At 36.0% G+C, this 19,000-nt stretch overlaps 2 protein-coding genes and 1 long non-coding RNA gene across 3 annotated transcripts; 1 reads left to right on the plus strand and 2 right to left on the minus strand.

The window, feature by feature from the left end:
• Positions 1-614, minus strand: LOC124444032. Its single transcript, XR_006947800.1, has 2 exons — positions 578-614; positions 1-191 (listed from the first exon to the last, which is right to left on the minus strand). It is a non-coding gene; the product is annotated as an uncharacterized LOC124444032 (long non-coding RNA).
• A 1,037-nt stretch (positions 615-1,651) lies between these two features.
• On the plus strand, positions 1,652-4,249 carry LOC124444559. The gene is given in 4 exon segments (XM_046995176.1): positions 1,652-1,756; positions 1,964-2,726; positions 2,729-2,883; positions 2,885-4,249. Coding segments are annotated over 4 exon segments (2,388 nt in total).
• An 11,468-nt stretch (positions 4,250-15,717) lies between these two features.
• LOC124444560 lies at positions 15,718-17,268 on the minus strand. The gene is made up of 4 exons (XM_046995177.1): positions 17,016-17,268; positions 16,616-16,643; positions 16,180-16,374; positions 15,718-16,010 (listed from the first exon to the last, which is right to left on the minus strand). The coding sequence occupies exons 2-4, from the start codon at positions 16,641-16,643 to the stop codon at positions 15,718-15,720; spliced, it is 516 nt and encodes a 171-aa protein (XP_046851133.1). The 5' UTR covers positions 17,016-17,268.
• Between the last annotated feature and the right edge of the window lie 1,732 nt (positions 17,269-19,000).

Consider the following 19,000-nt stretch of genomic DNA (forward strand, 5'->3'; position numbering starts at 1 on the left):
TCACAGCTTATCAAACAGATCATTGAAAAATACATCAATTTACGACTTTCGACCTATGGTAAGCAATATAATAAAGATATCCTCCACAAAACAAAATTGGTGTTCGCCAGCAATCTACGAAGCTTGTTTTATTTCAAGGAATCTAGTCGACTTCGATGAACATCCACACCACAACCAAGGAAATGTAAATCCTAAAAAAATAATTAATAGTGGTTTATTGTAAATAGTGAAAATAAGCGCATTTTTACAACGATGCAGTCATATTGTTAATAGATCTAAAATTATGTTGTTCAGGTAAAATAATTCATATAAACCGTAAACGTTGTGTTCAAATCAAAGTTCTGGATAGCTGTTATGCGATTTTGTCGCTTTTTTTCTGTAAATATGTTTTTGGTTTACGATAAAAAGCATAGAGAACAGCAAAGAAGATGTAAATTAATAAATACTCACGATTAGTAGTTCATACTTATGTAACTCTCAGCCTTTAGTTTATGGTCGCAAAATACACGTTAAGACCGCTCTATCTCAAGTATTTAAAAATTTTACACATTTTAACAATATTAAAGAAATTACTCACCATTTTTAATGCAACTTCAGTAGAACAGCATCATAAAACGCTCTCAAAGTCGATTTCTCTCAGCACAGACTTAATGTTTTATATGCCGCCATTGTGCTTTTGCCACCTTTGCAAATGGCGGCCGCGTAGAAATTTGCCTCACTCATTACTATACAAATTTGGCTGAGTCAGGTATCTAGTAGAATGGGTACTAGATCATTGCATCCAAGGAGAGAGAGGTGCGTCTGCGATGCATTATGGTCAGTGTAGTGGATCATAGTTGATAATTATTGATAATCTTTGAAAACCCTAAGCATCTTTCACGATTAATAATCATTGATATGAATATTGGCTTTTCCTTATTCGTTTAAGTGGCTTTTCCCTTCGAATAAAATCATGGATGAGATAAATGCAATGAAAAATTTGGAGATTTGTTTCATTAATGAACATTTCGATGGCGTGAACATTGAAAATGATTATTGTTTATCGTACTTTGATGGGAAAAATGAAGAATTGGAGGCTGTTTTGCAGAAACTTCAAGCAATTATTCTATTAGCTTTGTTACCGTCGAAAATCATACGAAAGAGATGAGTAATAAGAGATTTACTCAAGCAAGTAAGTGCGTACGCCAAAAAGCCGTAAACTGTATGTTTGACTTCGTCAATCTTACATCCAAGCAACTTAAATGGACACGGATAACATGAAACCAATCATGTTAATGTTAGTTAGGCCGAAAGCAAGGTTTACAAATACGTGTCTGAGGATGACTTTGAAATAAAGTCGAAAATTTACAGTTCACTTCTCGTCTTGTTTTGATTGATATTTTGCAATCTCAAGATGTCCTGTTTTTTCAGAATTTGTTTTATATTATATTTTTTTAAATTGTTGGCTGGTCAGAGTTTTTGGACAAATACATGAGTTGCTTGAAATAAGATCCCGACGACGCAAATACGCTTGAATAATCCCACTTAACACACTTAATTGAAAATATCGTTTTTTCCAAAAATGGGTTAATTGGAAAACATGAAAAACAATGATTGCGCAGATGTTGTAACTCAGCTATAGAATGAATTACAATACATGTTCTCGTAGATCATGCAGTTTTTGAAGACAAAAGAGGATATCTTCCATTTCGTTTTTGGCAAGCCATTCTCTATAAAAAGCACAGAAACGCGGCATTGTCTCCATGGACCTAATAAGGTACGTAAATCAACATCAATGATCAATCACCAGACAACAACATCAAAGACATAAAAAACAGTCTTTTTATCAAAAATTTCTAGTTATTAACACTGCCTACAAAAATGTTTGTAGAGTTAACTATTAAAAAATCTTATTCAGTAAGAAAGAGAATTACATTCGCTATACATTAAAGAAGAAATATTTGGGCTTTTTACATATATATAGCGGGTAAAAAATTGCGTTGCTTTATTACACATCCAGGATGGAAGAGGAGGTTATAGTGTACAGTCAGTGGGAGACCACGAATATGAAAAGAAACAGCGAGTTAGACTACAAAACAGTCGAAAACTCCAGTGCCCTGCAACTTTGCAAATTCGCTGCATCGAGATTTTTGATGATTACTTCATGGACAAAAACGCTTGTCAATCCAACAACGCTATAAAAGTTGCCAAACGTACGCTTCTAACTAAACTAAACGAGGCCCTTAATAAAGAGAACGCAAAAGTCCGTAGGTCCAAGCGATTTTACCTAAGGATACCGCTAAGCTCTGCTCACCAAAAACACCCAGTGGGAACTGAGTTATCAATTGGCCAATACGTCGATTCACGTGTCGTGAAAAAAATCTATGATTTGGTCGAACAAAATATTACCAGCGTTGCTGAAGTAAAGCGATGGCTGGACAATTTCGTAGAGAACGATCTATTTCGAGATGTTCCAAAAACACAGGTTCCCAAAAAAGCAAATCGACGATACTATCCATCCCGGCAAGACATTCGAAATCACATTGGTAGAGCCATTTCTTCTTTCAAATCTTGCGACGATGACCAGGAAGCACTGGCAAGGAAAGTTGACGAGTGGAAAGCAAAAGATCCCACTTCGAATTTTTTTTATAGGATGCGAGAGGAAATGACAAAGAGAAATAACGACAGCGATAGAGTATCCGCAGAGCAAAGCTTTTTGTTTGTTCATCAAGAACAATGGCAGCAGCGTTGTTGACAAGATGTGGATACGAGCTTGTTTTGATGGATGCTACATACAAAACAACGAAGTATGCGATACCCCTGTTCTTCATTTGTGTTCACACAAATGTTGGCTACAAAGTCGTGGCCGAGTTCATGTGCCAAGCAGAGGACAGAGAATCTATCATTTGAAGCTTTGAACGTTGTCAAATCATGGAATCGTGATTGGACCCCTAAGTATTTCATGGTCGACTATTCAACAGCCGAGATTGGGGCGATCGAAGAACAGTTTCATGACATAACAGTCTACATCTGCGATTTCCACAGAATTCAAGCCATGCAAAGATGGTCAAAAGCAAAGAAGCACAACCTAACACCAGAAGAACAGGAAATGTTCCTGAGCCAAATGCAGAGAATATCATTTGCAAGCACAGAGAGTGAGTATGATGCCGAAGTCACCAACTTACGGAAGTCTGGATTCTATGAAAAAGTTAAAGAATATACTGAAAACACATGGCTTTCGTGTTGGGCACGTTGGGTCCATGCGTTTCGAACACAACAAGCAGTGAACGTCGTCAACACTAACAATGGCACAGAGGCAATGAACAAGCTATTTAAATACGAATATTTACCAAGATCAGTGGATAAATCTGTGTATGGCATTGCAATCACAATTGTAAAGTGTTTCATTCCTGACTCTCACCAGGGCTATATGCAAAAAAACCTTATGTTTAGTAGTGCATATGCAATGTATAACAAAAGCGTTCCAATTTATTTAAGAGACAGACCTCCACAATTCGTAAAACATTGCCTTAAAAGTCGTTATGCCGCCACAGAGTACAATACCTCTGACATTTCAGCAGTTAATTTCCAAAAGGGGGAGTTTCATATCAGAAGTTTAGCCAACCCACGTGAAAGGCATCTTGTAAATTTGAGCAAACCAGAGTGTTCTTGCAAAGCTTGGAAGAAGACTCATTACCCTTGCAAACATTTTTTTGCAATATTTTCCGCCAATCTAGAGTGGAGTTTCGACTCTTTGCCTGATCACTACAGAAATAGCGTTTTCATTACACTTGATAATGAACATTTCACCATTATAAACTATGATATTTCAGAGAAAACAGCAGAGGAGAAATCAACAACCATAGGAACGCCGGAAGACACCAAATGCGACATCGAAAGCACTGCAGATAAATCCGAAAAGTCTTTTCATCCTGCTTTTAATTCTAAATTGTGCGAAGGAAAATTTCAAAATCACGACACACCCAAGTTGAGAAAAGTTCTTCATGAGAAACTTGATGCTATAAAAAACACGTCCTTTCTCGTTGATAAAGTTGGTGATCTTCAAGCAGCTATAGAATCGGTAGACAAAATACACCAGAAACTAATATCTTCTTGCCCAAATGCAAACGGAATTCTGCTTCGAAGTAGTCCGGTGAAAAAGAAACTAAAAATCAATAAAACAGAATACCATCAAGTTTTCCACAAAAGCCTACCAAAACGAAAAAAATGGAGAAAAAAGGATTCACTAGCTCAGGTACGTATGATGTAGTGAAGCAAGATCACAAGCAGAAATTAAGGGGCCGTATGAAAAAGACATTGCTAAGTATTTACTAAAAATAATTATAATCAATATATCGTTCACCATCGGGTATGATTTTGTTTCTGTAGAAAACTGAAAAAATACCCTTTGCATAATTGAAGGGATTGAGGATGATGCACTATACAATTCAGACATTGTAGTCGCACAACGTACTAGCTTCCCGCAAGAAGACTTTGACGCAAATAAGGGTTGTGGTGATCATTCCCAACGGTAACGTATAAATCAAATGCCCATTTTTATACAAATTATTGGATAATTCACTAGTATTTATGGTATATAACAGCTTTAAATATCCTTTCTTTGAATCAAGCAGAAAACACGAACCCTTGTCAAGATTAATAAATGCAACAAAGATGGGGTTCAAATTGCACGACGTATTGTTAGATTTCGGGCAGAGTAGAATGTTGCTGTGTTCACTCACTGTAAAAACAATAGATTTCTAATGAAATAAGCAATCATGCAGTGAAATTTACATATCAAGTGTAAAACATTCATTTTGATATGCCACAGATGAAATCCATATCAAATATTTCATAAGATAATATATAAATTTAATGAACACCTTAGCTCTGGTAAAAAAATACTTCATACAGAGCTTTATAACTCTCTCAAAAAATAGTATTGTATAAGTATCTTGGGTTATGTGTTTGAATGTTATTATGTCAGATTTTGAAATAACCACTGGTAATATAACAAGCTTCTGAACATAAGTTCCTTCTCTTCGTTGAACCACTTAGCTGTAAGATCTCATCAGTATAGCCAATGCTCCTGGATACAATTACTTGAGATGAGGTAAGTTTCCTTCAGTTAAGTTTAGACTTGAGACAACCAAACGACCACTTTACACAATATTTCGAAAGCGATATTTTCACCCGTATTTCAATTATAACTGTCCAATATGGTTTCAAAACACTTGAAATAAAGATTTGTTTCCAATAAAACTTCATCGGAAGAGTTTGAAAACAATGAGAAGAAGTAAATTGCGAAAAACATCAATTGCCCTGTAGTGACTCTATGTTTTTTGCCCGGTTCCGTAGAAAATTGTTGCATGTTCCATAGAAAATTGTTACATGTTCCGTAGAAAAATGTTACATGTTCTGTAGAAAAATGTTACATGTTCTGTAGAAAATTGGTTAGCACTATTTTCCACCCAGCAAACCGCCCTTTACTTTACACAATCGTTAATAAATTAAAGATGGCGGCTAATGGGAAAGAACCATTGAGTTCTATAATAACTGGAGCCAGAGCCCTCTATTAGTAAGAGTTGGGACATCTATTGTTATCCGTTTAGCTGACGTTGATTGGGCAATATTGATCACCTGATCAATTTCCGCCATTTTGGTTCCTAGTTTTCAAATTTGAGCTAGTGTTTATTTAGCAATTGCTGCTAGTAATACAGTATTTTGGGATAATATTGCGTTTTTTTATGGATAAGTTTGTAATAACTGATTGTTGACGGCTAATAAATGTCATTACATATCGCAAGAATCGAGGATTACGAAAAAAATGAAAGAAATGCCTTTACGTCGAACTTACGAAATTTGATTGCGTATGGTGATTGTTGTGCTGAACTGCTTTTGATATAAGGTTCAATCAACTGACTCAAGTAGAGAAACATTTTTGGGCCAAATAACATTGCAAAGTTCGTGCTGATGCAGTTTCAATAGTTTTCTTACTCCAAAGCTTGTTTTTTAATCGAAGATGATTTGTCATTATGTTCTGAAATTGGTCAATCTACAAACCTCTCAATTCTCAGCCACTTCAATACTAAAACAACTACACCAAATCACAGAAACTCTTATGATTTTCCATGTTGTATTTTGTATTTTTAGTTCATCATTTAAAAATGAAGAAATTATAATTAGGATATTCACTGAAACAGCTGAGTACAATATATTTTTGGTAATGAATTGTACAAATGTACCCTACTTCTGTAGCTCAAAGTAGAACATTACTTCTCTTCTAGACTTGTCGATGATATTTTAATTGTAGGTTTTGGTTTATAAGATCACAGAGGCATATCTCCATAATTTCAGCTATTTGGGCTTTTTAATGTATATTACAACTGTTGCTACCTTTCTCATATATATTAAAATATTGCCGGCTTTCTGATATATATTTAGGTGCTGCTAGCTTTTTGATATATATATTTCACTGGCAATACAAGGCATAGAATTTGAACAAATGGGGCTGAGCTCCCTCCAACACACCCCTGTTTGATCATTAAACACATACAGAAGTTTTGTCATTCCTCAACCAATAAATTTAACTCTTTGCTAAATTAAAGATTGGATCAGACTCATATGCTGTATAAAAGACTACAAACAGTAGCATTTATAGCAAACAGACTGTTCTTCAACAACAGAAATATTTCATGTTATAGAAATAATATATTCATTTTAAAGAAATGCTTCACCAAAATTTTCAGTAGAATCCCTAACAAACTTTATTAGAAATAAACTTTAATAATTTATAAAGTGTTAAAGGCGAAATAACTTCATATAAAGGAATAAAACGTTTAAGGCCAAATGCATCTTGGTCAAATCATTGCATAATCATTCAATAACTAAAAAGTAAAAAAGTCTGTCATTTTCTGCTGAGCAAGAAAATTTTGTGACCTTTCAGAATAAAAAATTTCATGCTTGGATTAAATTGGGGGGCATAAACCACTCACTACCATTAAATTGTTACAAATCTTGAACACAAATCTTCCGGACCAAAACTGCACGATTACTATGATTCGAAGTTTCGAACAAAGTCTTGTCCAACCATTTGATAACACTGATGCCAGGATAACATTGCCGCTTGCCACCAAGCTTAAAGATCTTGAAAACTTGTTACAGAGTCGGAACATAAGCCGAGAAAACACGTTCACGTACGAAAAATACTTCTTACAATGGGTCACGATCAATTTAAAGCACGAACTAGTAAACCGCACACGAAGCTCAAACCAATGAAATTAAATCAAGTCTGCCGCAAATCGTTAAAAAAACGCAAAGAGCATGCTATTATTCCTAATATATTTGATACTACCATGGAATAAGCTTAAATTGCCTTCTTCTTTGCATATAAACCCAATTTCCAATAGTATTATTATAGTTTCACTTTGCAAGTAGGAACCAAATGGCGGCTCCGCGCTCGCCCCAGACCGTTTGTCCCAACTCTTACTAATAGAGGGCTCTGACTGGAGCGGCTAACTTTACTGGGGCGAGATGCCAAAAAAATGGCGGCCAACGGACGTATTTCCGCTGAAATGATCGCTTTGCAGAAAAATAATATTCTCGACCTCCCCCTGGTGTCTATAGTAAATTATAAAGAATTTTTCAAAAACGAACATGATATCACAGAATATGGATATCGTTAGTTCCATATTCTGTTGCGATATCTTTTTTGGCATTTCTTTTATAATGCCAACACTTCAATCGTTCAATTGTTGGATATCGTAGTTTCCACAAAAAGGAACATATCGCTTCTCACAGGTTAGTCCGTCAACGATTGAAAAGCAATTATACATGCACTTGAAAAGCCATAAAATACATATTAAAGATCGTATTTTTTAAGACTGACTTGAACGCCAAATATACTGATGTTTTTCCTGTTTTTATTTATAAAATTCTGCATACTTTTCTGTCATTTGTTAATGCATGAAATCGTAAATTTACCCATTTGTTTGCAAAATAGTTTCCCTAAAGCAAAAAAGACCCTGCACACATTTTGCTCTGTAAGTACCAAAAAGAAATGATCAGCCCCAACGGTACCCATGATTTGGAGCAGAGCTTTATGTTCTATTTGCTGACAACATGCAGGGAAGATCAAGGAGTAAAGATGACTGGAAGATGTTATTGACCAGGCAGAGTCTTAAAAAATGATAATGCTGTAAAGATAATTGATTTATTGTCTGCCCTATCCAGAGTTATTTAATTTGATCGTGGTCAAATTCTATGAATGGAGACAATGGATTCACTAAGGATGCCTTGAATTCTTTGAAGTTAAAGTTCATGATCCAAAGAAAGATGGCAAGAAGGTTGTTTGTGTTTTGATGCTTAATGAAATGTCAATTCACAAACATGTAAAATGGAAGGCCATAAAGTTTGTGTCTATGTAAACATTTGTACTGAGATTGATGATGACTCGATGCAGATGTGAAGCTTCAAACTGTATAAGCCATTGGGTTTTATGTAACTTAATGTTTAAATCATGTCGTATCTTTATCAAAATATTTTAGTTGAGCGTTGTTTGAATGTTACTAATATCTAATGCACTATACTGAAGCATTAAAGATTCAGTGATGAAACCTTTAAAGTTACTGTACTGTATATTTCTTATATATTTCTTATATTTTTTTAAGAAACAGTGTGAGCTTATTTACCTATTAGAGTACAGAATGGAGATTTATCATATGCATTATTGCTGCTTTTTTAAAGAAAAGTTTTTCACTTTTCAAAGCTTTTCTACAAATTTTTTGCTTCTTATTTCTTATCATGAGATTGATGATATAGAGGTAATATAATACAATAATATTCTAATTTCTAAAAAGCTTTTAAGCTTCTAGCATAAAAGTACACTATAGGTATGTAATTCATTTGGTTTTATTGCCTTGCTATGACATATCTACTTGCACTTCATCATTCTTGTATGAACAAAACACCAGATGTGGATACTCAGAGAACAAAATGCACTACCAACTGCTTATGACATTTATTATTGAGGTGAAAACTGTGTTAATCATTCAAATTGTGTACTTATATTGCAAATAAATATAGGAAAAACAAAACAAAGTGAAAAAGAAAGGTAGGAGTATTAAAACTACAAATGAATTATAAACACCATTGGAAGCATAAGAGTTTTATATCATATATCAATACAACAAAATAAAAATGCTACAACTTTACAAGTATTTGATGCAGTTGCACTTCAGAACATCACAAAAGGTTACTTAAAGTAATTTCTATACAATATAGTTTGTTTTCATTTACCAAACCTATGCAGACTTGAGTCTTTTTGAAATTTCATATGAAACTCAATTACAGAAAATCCGTAAATATCCAGAGATTTAATATTTACTTTTTAAAGAAACAAGTAAAAATCCTACAATTGTGGCGAAAAGCCATTACCCATTGCATGAAAAGAAGCAAAATAACAATGATGAAAAATAAGCTAACTTCTCTCTCGTGAACCGTGGAGATGAACTATGATATACTTTTTTGTATAGACTAAAGAGTTTAATCAATCAAACAAGTTTGACGCTGGTAAGAAAACGACGCACATCTGCATTCATACATGTGTAGCCGACATATAGGTCTTTCATCGATAGTTATAAATGCATCCTCGTAGGAGCAGATAACTGACAACCACAGTTGACTCGCTGTTATGAATTTAAGGTTTTTACCTTGATTTTCATCAAAAAATTGCTTGCCGAATCCCAAATACACACATACATTTTCCTCACTCTTTCCTCAGGAGGGAGTGGGAAATTGTGAAATTTTCGGAAAAGCGGTCAATTTCGGTAAATCTCAGCGGCAACGGACGAAATCCGCCATTTTTTTTACAACATCCGATATCTAAGGCCGCGCTTGAGATAGCCGCTCCAGTTATTATAGAACTCAATGGAAAGAACCAAAAGCTAAAAGGAAACCATGCATGCACTGGTGCTAGGTCATTTTGAGATGGCGAGTAATTTTATATTTTTATAATACAGTTTTTAATATCAACATATGAAAATATTTACAGATAAATGTTGCAGTATAAATTTTCATGCAACCACCTTAAGTTATAAACTTATAATCCAGGCTGGAAAATATGTCGTTTTTCGACGATTGTGTAAAATATTATATAAAATATTATATTGTGTAAAATATTAGATTGTGTAAAATATTATATTGTGTAAAATATTATATTTCAAATAAAGGGCGGTTTGCTGGGTGGAAAATAGTACTAACCTAGAAAATTGTTGCATGTTCCGTAGAAAATTGTTGCATGTTCCGTAGAAAATTAAAAACATTGCGCGCGCATATACTTTATATTCTAAGATACATGAAGTTTAACGTCATTTGATCAAACATGGAGGCTTGTCGACTGTGCAATGTAAACATTTTTATGCCATGCAACTTCTGTCCTTATTGCGGCTGTAGAGTTACAGGTATGATGACGATTGATTGTATAATTTGAAAGAAAATACCACTCAGACAATTTCTCTATTCTTTTGTAGCCGAAAGAGACATTATAGAGAACTATTTTAATTATGGATATAAATATAATATCATAATTAGCCTACTAAAGAATGAGAATGGTATTGAAATGGATTTACGGACTCTAAAGCGCAGACTTAAATCTTACAATTTAACCAGAAGGCAAACAGTTCCGGATGACCTTGTGCGCGAAATTATTTGGAATGAGATGCAAGGTCCTGGATGCCAGACTGGAAAGTATGCAAACTGCGCAAGCTAGATCAATTTTTTTTAGAAATTTTGCGCGGCGGATTTTCAATTTTGCGCGGCGGATTTTCGACTTTGCGCTGCGAAGCCATAAAATATTCGCGAGATGCCAGTTTATTTTTCCGTATCACACTCCATTTTGATAGTTTGCAATTGCAAATAATTATGAAAATAACATAAAAGATGATACATGTGTATAGCTGTAGCTTACCTTAAGTTGGAGCTTGCAACTCTCCTTTTACAACGTGAGGATGTGTCATGTGTAATCACAAAAAAATGCCACTTTACCTTAGGTATTATGTAACGAGTCGAACGACCAACGTACCACGTATGTTTATCATTCATCTGTTTCATCGTTTAATCACAGCGTATGATACGATAAAAGGTAGGCACCAAATAAATTTGATTTACTGACGTCGTCAAATACGTCGTCAAAAAAAAACAAATCAATCAGGAACCATCTTTTGTATAATCAGCAGCCAGATTGTGGAGTAGAAGGTTTTTCAGTTAATAATTGTTTATTATCAGCAGGCAGATGGTGGACAAAAAAGGTTTTCAGTTAATAATTGTTTATAATCAGCAGCCAGATTGTGGAGTAGAAGGTTTTCAGTTAATAACTGTTTATAATCAGCAGGCAGATGGTGGACAAACAAGGTTTTTCAGTTACTAATTGCTTATAATCAGCAGCCAGATGGTAGAGTAGAAGGTTTTTCAGTTAATAATTGTTTATAATCAGCAGGCAGATGGTGGACAAAAAGGTTTTCAGTTAATAATTGTTTATAATCAGCAGCCAGATTGTGGAGTAGAAGGTTTTTCAGTTAATAATTGTTTATAATCAGCAGGCAGATGGTGGACAAAAAAGGTTTTTCAGTTACTAATTGCTTATAATCAGCAGCCAGATGGTAAGCAGGGGAGGTTTTCAGTTGATAAATATTTATAATCTCCAGCCAGATGGTGGACAAAAAAGGTTTTTCAGTTAATAATTGTTTATAATCAGCAGGTAGATGGTAAGCAAGGGAGGTTTTCAGTTGATAAATATTTATAATCTGCAGCCAGATGGTGGACAAAAAAGGTTTTTCAATTAATTGTTTATAATCAGCAGGCAGATGGTGGACAAAAAAGGTTTTTCAGTTAATAATTGTTTATCATCAGCAGCCAGGTGTTAGACGAAAAAGGTTTTTCAGTTAATTATTGTTTATAATCAGTAGCCAGGTGGTGGACAAAAAAGGGTTTTCAGTTAATCTTTGTTCATAATCTGTAGCCAGGTGGTGGACAAAAAAGTTTTTTCAGTTAATCTTTGTTTATAATCAGCAGCCAGGTGGTGGACAAAAAAGATTTTTCAGTTAATCTTTGTTTATAATCAGCAACCAGATTGTGGACAGAAAAGGTTTTCAGTTAATAATTGTTTATAATCAGCAGGCAGATGGTAAGCAAGGGAGCTTTTTCAATTGATAAACAATTACGATCTGCTTCCAGATTTGGATTGAAAACTTTTTGATTATAACTGCACGAAGCATACTGGTTGACGCTTGACTAAGGTTACAAGAGGAAAGGTAGCTTAGGGCGTGATGTTATGATGCGTTGCAAAACCTTGGACATCTCTCCTTCGTGTTTTGCCATGCTCGTCGGTCTCTAAAACAGGAATCATATGTCTGGACAAACCACGTTCCTTGTCCCCATTGATGTAAAGTTTTGCCATTTCGTTCAGTGCTGCGTCGCATTGAAGTACAGATGGTAAACTCCAATCAACTTTAGCACGATTCATTAGCACTTTTATGCTTTGCCCACCATCCATTTCTTGCTTATCCACCACCCGGTAAAAAGATTCGGCAACAGCCTCAGTTCCGCATTTCGCATAAAATATGTCAAAGACGAGACAAAACTCTTGGCCGACAGCTGAATAAAATGAGGAATCGTTATATAAAGATTCAATAACGGCCTCTTCTTTAAAAAGAACGTCAATCATTTTACCATTGTTGAGCGTCACTTCGAAGACCTCAGAAAGGGTGAACTGCCTTGGTGTACCTTCTTGGAACCTAGTCACAAAGACTCCTTCCTCGAAAACCACATCCTGCAAGGAAAAATTCCTTCGTCATCGAGAGATCTTCTTGAAAAATTAGGAAGTGAGTGTGTAGCATATCACCCCAAACAACGGCAATGAGTGTTTTCTTTAGACGCCAAAACACTGTGGATGATAGCTCGCTACAAAGCTCAAAATTCTTTTCAGAAACATGTGGCATCTGTGAGGAAAAGTTTACACATCGTCTAAACTCATTAGCTCCAAGTTCAGAAAACTCCCTGTTGTTTACTGGACTTTTTTCTTCCTAACGAAAACCGCATAAACCACGAAAAAGTCGTCCAAAGTCAAAACACTTTGATAGCATTCTGTTGAGGTCGGAAAAGCTATTGGTGAAGCGAACATCAATCTGACTAATGACATCCGCAGCCAGCTTCTCTAGATCATGAACACTGTCCTGCATTTCTCTTGCTACCCAATCCACTGGCACTTTACCGTCGCCTTCTCTAACGACAAACCAACCAGTTTCCAACTCACTTTGCCCAAAGCGGTAATCTCGAATTTCATGAACTCGCTGGCTTAATCTTGGGCAAACAAAGTCATCAGGATCAATTTTAGATACTTCCTCGATGTAACGTTGCATCTGTCGTTTTACCAAAGGAACATGAGAGCACAACTTCCAACCACGATACCACTCAGCCTGCGCTTGCAGCATCAGGACGACCAAGGGCCACAACAAATCGAGTACACCAAGCAAATCATGGACAAAGTCTTGACCACATAACTTGTAACCCATCTCTTCTCTATTGTCGTGGTCCTTGAAAGTCTCGATGTACACTTTCAAACTATCTGCAAGATTCTTTAAAGATAGATAGCTGGAGCTCAAAAACCGCTGATGTGCAAATGCGTTGGTTACTCGAAACGGAAGATTCAAGTCCTTAGCAGTATGACGCGCTACGCTGTGCCTTTTTACCACGACTAAAAAGTTGATGATAAAGTGCAATCCTTCTCAGCAAACGATCAACGAAAGGCGAGTCCTTGAGCTGACTAAATACTTTATCTAACCAATGGGCAGGGCCCCATTGGACAGGCCACCAGAATCTTTCTTTGCAGGACAGATCATCATGCAAAAGTTCAAATACAGGCTCGTTCATGCCTGCAATGAACGGCTCGTTGACGTATTGTCTATCCATCACTCGCCCTTGCACTTGCAGTAGCCGATTATCCTTAATACCAACATGCACGTCAAGATCTTTAAAAATGGATGCAGCTAGAGCATCACCTGTACCACCAGTTGCATCAGAGTTACTGTAAACCTCCCTTGCGTCAAGGACAATGCCTCGGCGACTACCATTTACAACTGGACAAACGATAGTACCTGATTAGTGATGCGATGATTGGTAGATTTATCAGCTGTAACATAAAAATGTGGGGGCATTCCTGTGTTTGGAAGAGGGGTAGAAAGAAAATTGGCTGCTCTCATGTCGATGTAAGCACATGCTGCTTTGATCATGTCTGGAAAAAGTTTTCGAGAATGACAAAAATCACCAACATCCGCACCAGCAGCTTGAAGCTCAGCAATTCGTGCTTCATAATGAACTGCAGCTGACTTTGTTTTCACAACACCAAGAGCTGCACGGAGTTGATTCTTTGCAACAAGTACTTCCCTTGACCTCCCTTGCTTTACCATCTTCATGTGGTCATCAGCGTTTTGTGGGTCAAAGAAAGAAGATGTCGATGACACGCTTGCTTTGGCTGTACCATTTTTCACACTTGCCTGCAATTAGCTGTTCATACAAGGCATCTGACATATGTAAACCAGATGCCAAAGATCCGTCTGCTTTGCCAGTAGGTCGATTAAAAGATGACGAAAAGGAAACACGGGAAGAGTTTAAAATTCGACACACGTTCGACACTGCAGCACCCAGCTGTTCTCTTCTTTTAGTATTTCAAAATCTTCCACTTCATCCACAAGCTCAATCAAATTGGAAGATCGAAGTGCGGTACTCGATGTGGGATTGTATGTAGTTGTTGAACTTGTTGATTGGGCTGATTTAGGGTTACCACTCAACTTTTGTGCCACCTTAGTAGCAATTTTTTCCGCAAGTTCGTCCACATCAAATGGCAGGTCGCCTTGCTCACTTGATAAAATTGAAGGAAGAAAACTTCCAAGCGAGCTTTGATAGCCAAGACGGCTGGTGTTTGAAATAGAGGCAGCCTTACTCGTCTTACTTACTGCATTAACTCTCACAATCTCTTCGATGTAACAATGAAAGTGTTAAAAAGCCAACATTAAAATTTTCTTGCAAACTGTGTGAAAAGTATATGTACTAAGAAATTCAACAGAAGACGTTGAAATACTTAATGATTTCATCGTTAATATTAAACGACTTAAGAAATTTGTAATGTAGAAATTACTTATCCGAACAAGTGAATTATTGGAAGCCTTGAACTAAAAGTCAACACTTTCAACCACTATGGCATAAATTTCACAAAATATCGTGACAAAATGTCGTAAAATCTGATACTATAATGCAAGAAAAATGCCGTATTTCACTAACAAACCTCTCATCTTTTTCATCGGTTTCCTCCCAACTTTCAGATTCACTGACACCAGAAACGATTTTGCACGAAAGTTCGTCAGTTGCATGTCCAGCCGTATCCTTACCAAGCTCTCTGAAACAATTTAATATTCATAATTTTAAAAAGCTATCACTGTATATGTAAAAGAAATGTATTATATAACATGTATGCAGTTTGTGATATTCGGTTATTTTATGGTTCACGCAGGGGAATGAGCAATTTAGCTACCTTTCATCGACTTCCATAATTTCTATCCGTTCTCCCATTCCGTCGCCACCACACTTTTGTTGCACTTGGCTTTGTACTGAAAATACAATTAACATAGAAAACATACACAATGTAAGTGCAGTTCTCAATTTGGGAATTGGGAACTTGATTTTCATTTACCTAGCCGATTTAAGCATTTTGTACGCCTGTAGCGCAGATTTAGCAAGAGGGGAATCTTCTCTAATAGCGTCATTTGCTAAGGTCTTTTCGCCCTTGTCGCTGTGAGTTTTTAAATGGTTTGCTAGAGAGGACTTGTTCCCTCTAGCAAGCCAAAATTCGTTTGCCTTCCTAAAACAAAGTAAGCAAAAGCCCATTGGGGTTTTCTCGTGTCCACTCTTTGCTCGCTTTGCTTCTGGTCCTGTTTTCTGCTGCTTGCTATGTCTTTTAAACATGTTGGCAAACTGAAACTCTATAACACACAATTTTTATGGTTACAAATGTGTCGATAGCCAATCTTGGTTGTTTACTATTGTTTTTATAAAACCCACTGACAATGTCATGCCACTTTTCTTTGTGACGCAAACACGATCACTCTTACACACGACTAACATTCTAACACTAGATAATTGTTCTGTTACCTTCCTTAGACAGTGTTTGCTGCTTATTTTTAGCCACTGCTGCTGTCTCAGTTTTTGCACAGCCACTACACAAGACCTGGGCACCAAAACCTTCATCATCACCTGCTGATGTTGAGGAAGGCGGAATTGCGTGGCACGTTTTTTTGCAAACTTTGCAAAAATGGCTTCCACATTCCTTCTTGCATGAAACGCAAACTAGTAATTAGACAACAACAATGAAAACATAAGTTAAGATAATGTAATGAACGTTTTTTTGGTATCAAAGGCAAGCAGCACTAGTTTTTAGCAACACACAAATGTTGGTTTGGTACTCTTAGTGAGAAATGACTATTGTCGAGGAATCACCGAATCAGCTCCTGCAATCAACCAATGGCTGATATATATTGTGTATATTGTTGTTAGGAAAATTTTCGGCTATTGTAACGCGTGAATTTACCTGATTTAACTGCTTGAATCTCAGCCATCTAGTAAAAATAAATAAACAATTAGAAAAGTTTGTCAAAAAATCTCGCTTTATCACCAAATAATAGCGAGCTAAGCCCTGTTAGTTCGCTAGCAAACCGGTTTTAATTATAAATTGCTTCATTTATCAATATGTTTTATGTAAGGATTGTGAATTTTATTTGCCTTAAATGTATTAAAACATGCTTTGTAGTTTGTAATACAAGAAATCCTTTCGTACCACTACTTTTAGGTTACACAAAAAACATAACTGTTAAATAATAACTTGTTTCCCCGGGCGTTTAGTGTTAGAAGCGTTAATGCTTTCAGAATTTTTATCATTTGTAATTTTGTATCAGTACTTTTGATTTTACTAAACCATTACGTGTACTCACCTTACAAATTTGAACACCCCAAGTTGGTTTAATTAAATATCACGTATCACCGTAGAATACACCGAAGAATCGATATGGTTTGCCTTGAAGTCACTTAAAAAGAGAAAGCTCGAAAAACGAAAGCAAAGAATGTGTAGTTAATCTGCTCAGATATCATATTTCTAGTCATCAAACGCTTATTGGCTTACCAACCAATTAACGGAACTTGCCTGTCAAAACAGCTTGTAAGATTGACATTCAACAGGCAACAAAACAATTTGTTTCAACGGAAACAACAGCGCTGCAGCGCACATGTGCTGATATTGCGCAATAATTTCTCGCGCTTCGCGGCAAATTTCACAAATGCGCGGCGAACAAGAAATTTTTTAAAATCTGCGCGTCAGGACGCGCATTTCTCCCGAAATTGCGCAAGCTAGATCTAGGTTGCGCAAGACATACTTTCCAGTCTGGCCTGGATGCTTGGCTGGTTATCGGAAGATGTGGCATATACTTAAATTAAAGCATCACATACATGTACCCCGAAAACTGGTGGAATGTATTTTAAAGGAACTAGATCCAAAGGCATGTGCTTTGAGAAAGCAAAAAAAAACTAAAAAGGCGTAACTATCATATGGACCTAATCAGTGCTGGCACATTGATGGTAAGTAACAATTTTTATCATTTCGGTTTTCATTAACTTTCTATCTGTTATCATCATTGCGTTCATTGTTATCTACTTTTTATTTCCACATGTAGGATATGATAAGCTGAAGCCATTTGGATTCCCTGTGCATGGTGCAATAGATGGTTTCAGCAGGAAAGTTCTTTGGTTAGAAGTTACACGGTCAAATAATTTGCCAGAGAGTGTGGCTAAATTTTATTTTGAGGCAGTAAGAAAGAATAAGGCATGTCCTTTGCAGACTCGTAGTGACTGTGGAACAGAGAATGGGATCATTGCAGCAGCTCAATGCTACTTTCGATCACTTGACAATGCACCATTTTGTGGTAGTCAAGCTCATGCATTTGGTACATCTCCATCAAACCAAAGAATTGAGAATTGGTGGTCACATTTTAGAAAAAATGTTCAAGTTGGTGGGTTCAATTTTTCAAAGATCTTTGTGAGGAAGAGCAATTAAATTTGAATGATGATTTCACTAAAGAATGTTTGTGGTTTTGTTTTAATGGTGTCTTGCAAAATTCATTTAATGATTGTCAGGTTTATTGGAATACTCACTATATTCGGCAATCTCGCCATGAAACTGTTGCTGGAGTTCCAAATGTTTTATATGCAATGCCCGAGGAGTATGGAGCTTTTGATTGCCAAGTGAAAGTTACTGAAGAGAAATTGCAAATAGTTGAGAGCAATGCTTGCCATAATGAATTGTTGTATGATAATACTTTTCAAGATTATTTCCATTACTTGGTTGAGCTGCAAAGATTACAATATCCTGAAAACTATCAGGAAGCATCAGAATTATTTGCACTGCTAATGCAAAATAATGTTTGTGTTATCTAACAAAATATTTAAGTTATCTTAACATTAAAAACGTTTTAAGAGAGAAATGTCCTTGAAATATATAATTGATACTGTATTCTTTCAATGAAGCCAAAACCAGAACTTTCTGCAAGTGTAGCATCCATTAAATCTTCAAATTGCTTTAAATCATCAATATGAACTGGGAGTGTTAAGCTTGTAGCACAGGTAGAGGCTGTTGGTCTGCATCTACAACCAGCTTTGCATCCATGCTTGAATTTCACAGTGATGGTTTTTTCCATGCCAAGTGGGGTCACTGTTTCAAATCCAGTTATAAATTTGTACAATGCAGACAAAGAATTTTAGCTCCTTGAAAAACAATACAAAAAGTAAAATGAAGCAAATCATTGGATAAGTGAATCAATTAACTCCTTTAAAATTATTCGGAAAATTTTCCAGACTTAAAGAACTATTGGAACAATAAGAGCATCTCAAGATTGCAAAATATATAAATGCCTTGATTACGTTACTG

This window comes from Xenia sp. Carnegie-2017, unplaced genomic scaffold, assembly GCF_021976095.1.
Source record: "Xenia sp. Carnegie-2017 unplaced genomic scaffold, XeniaSp_v1 HiC_scaffold_21, whole genome shotgun sequence".
NCBI classification, from domain to species: domain Eukaryota; kingdom Metazoa; phylum Cnidaria; class Anthozoa; order Malacalcyonacea; family Xeniidae; genus Xenia; species Xenia sp. Carnegie-2017.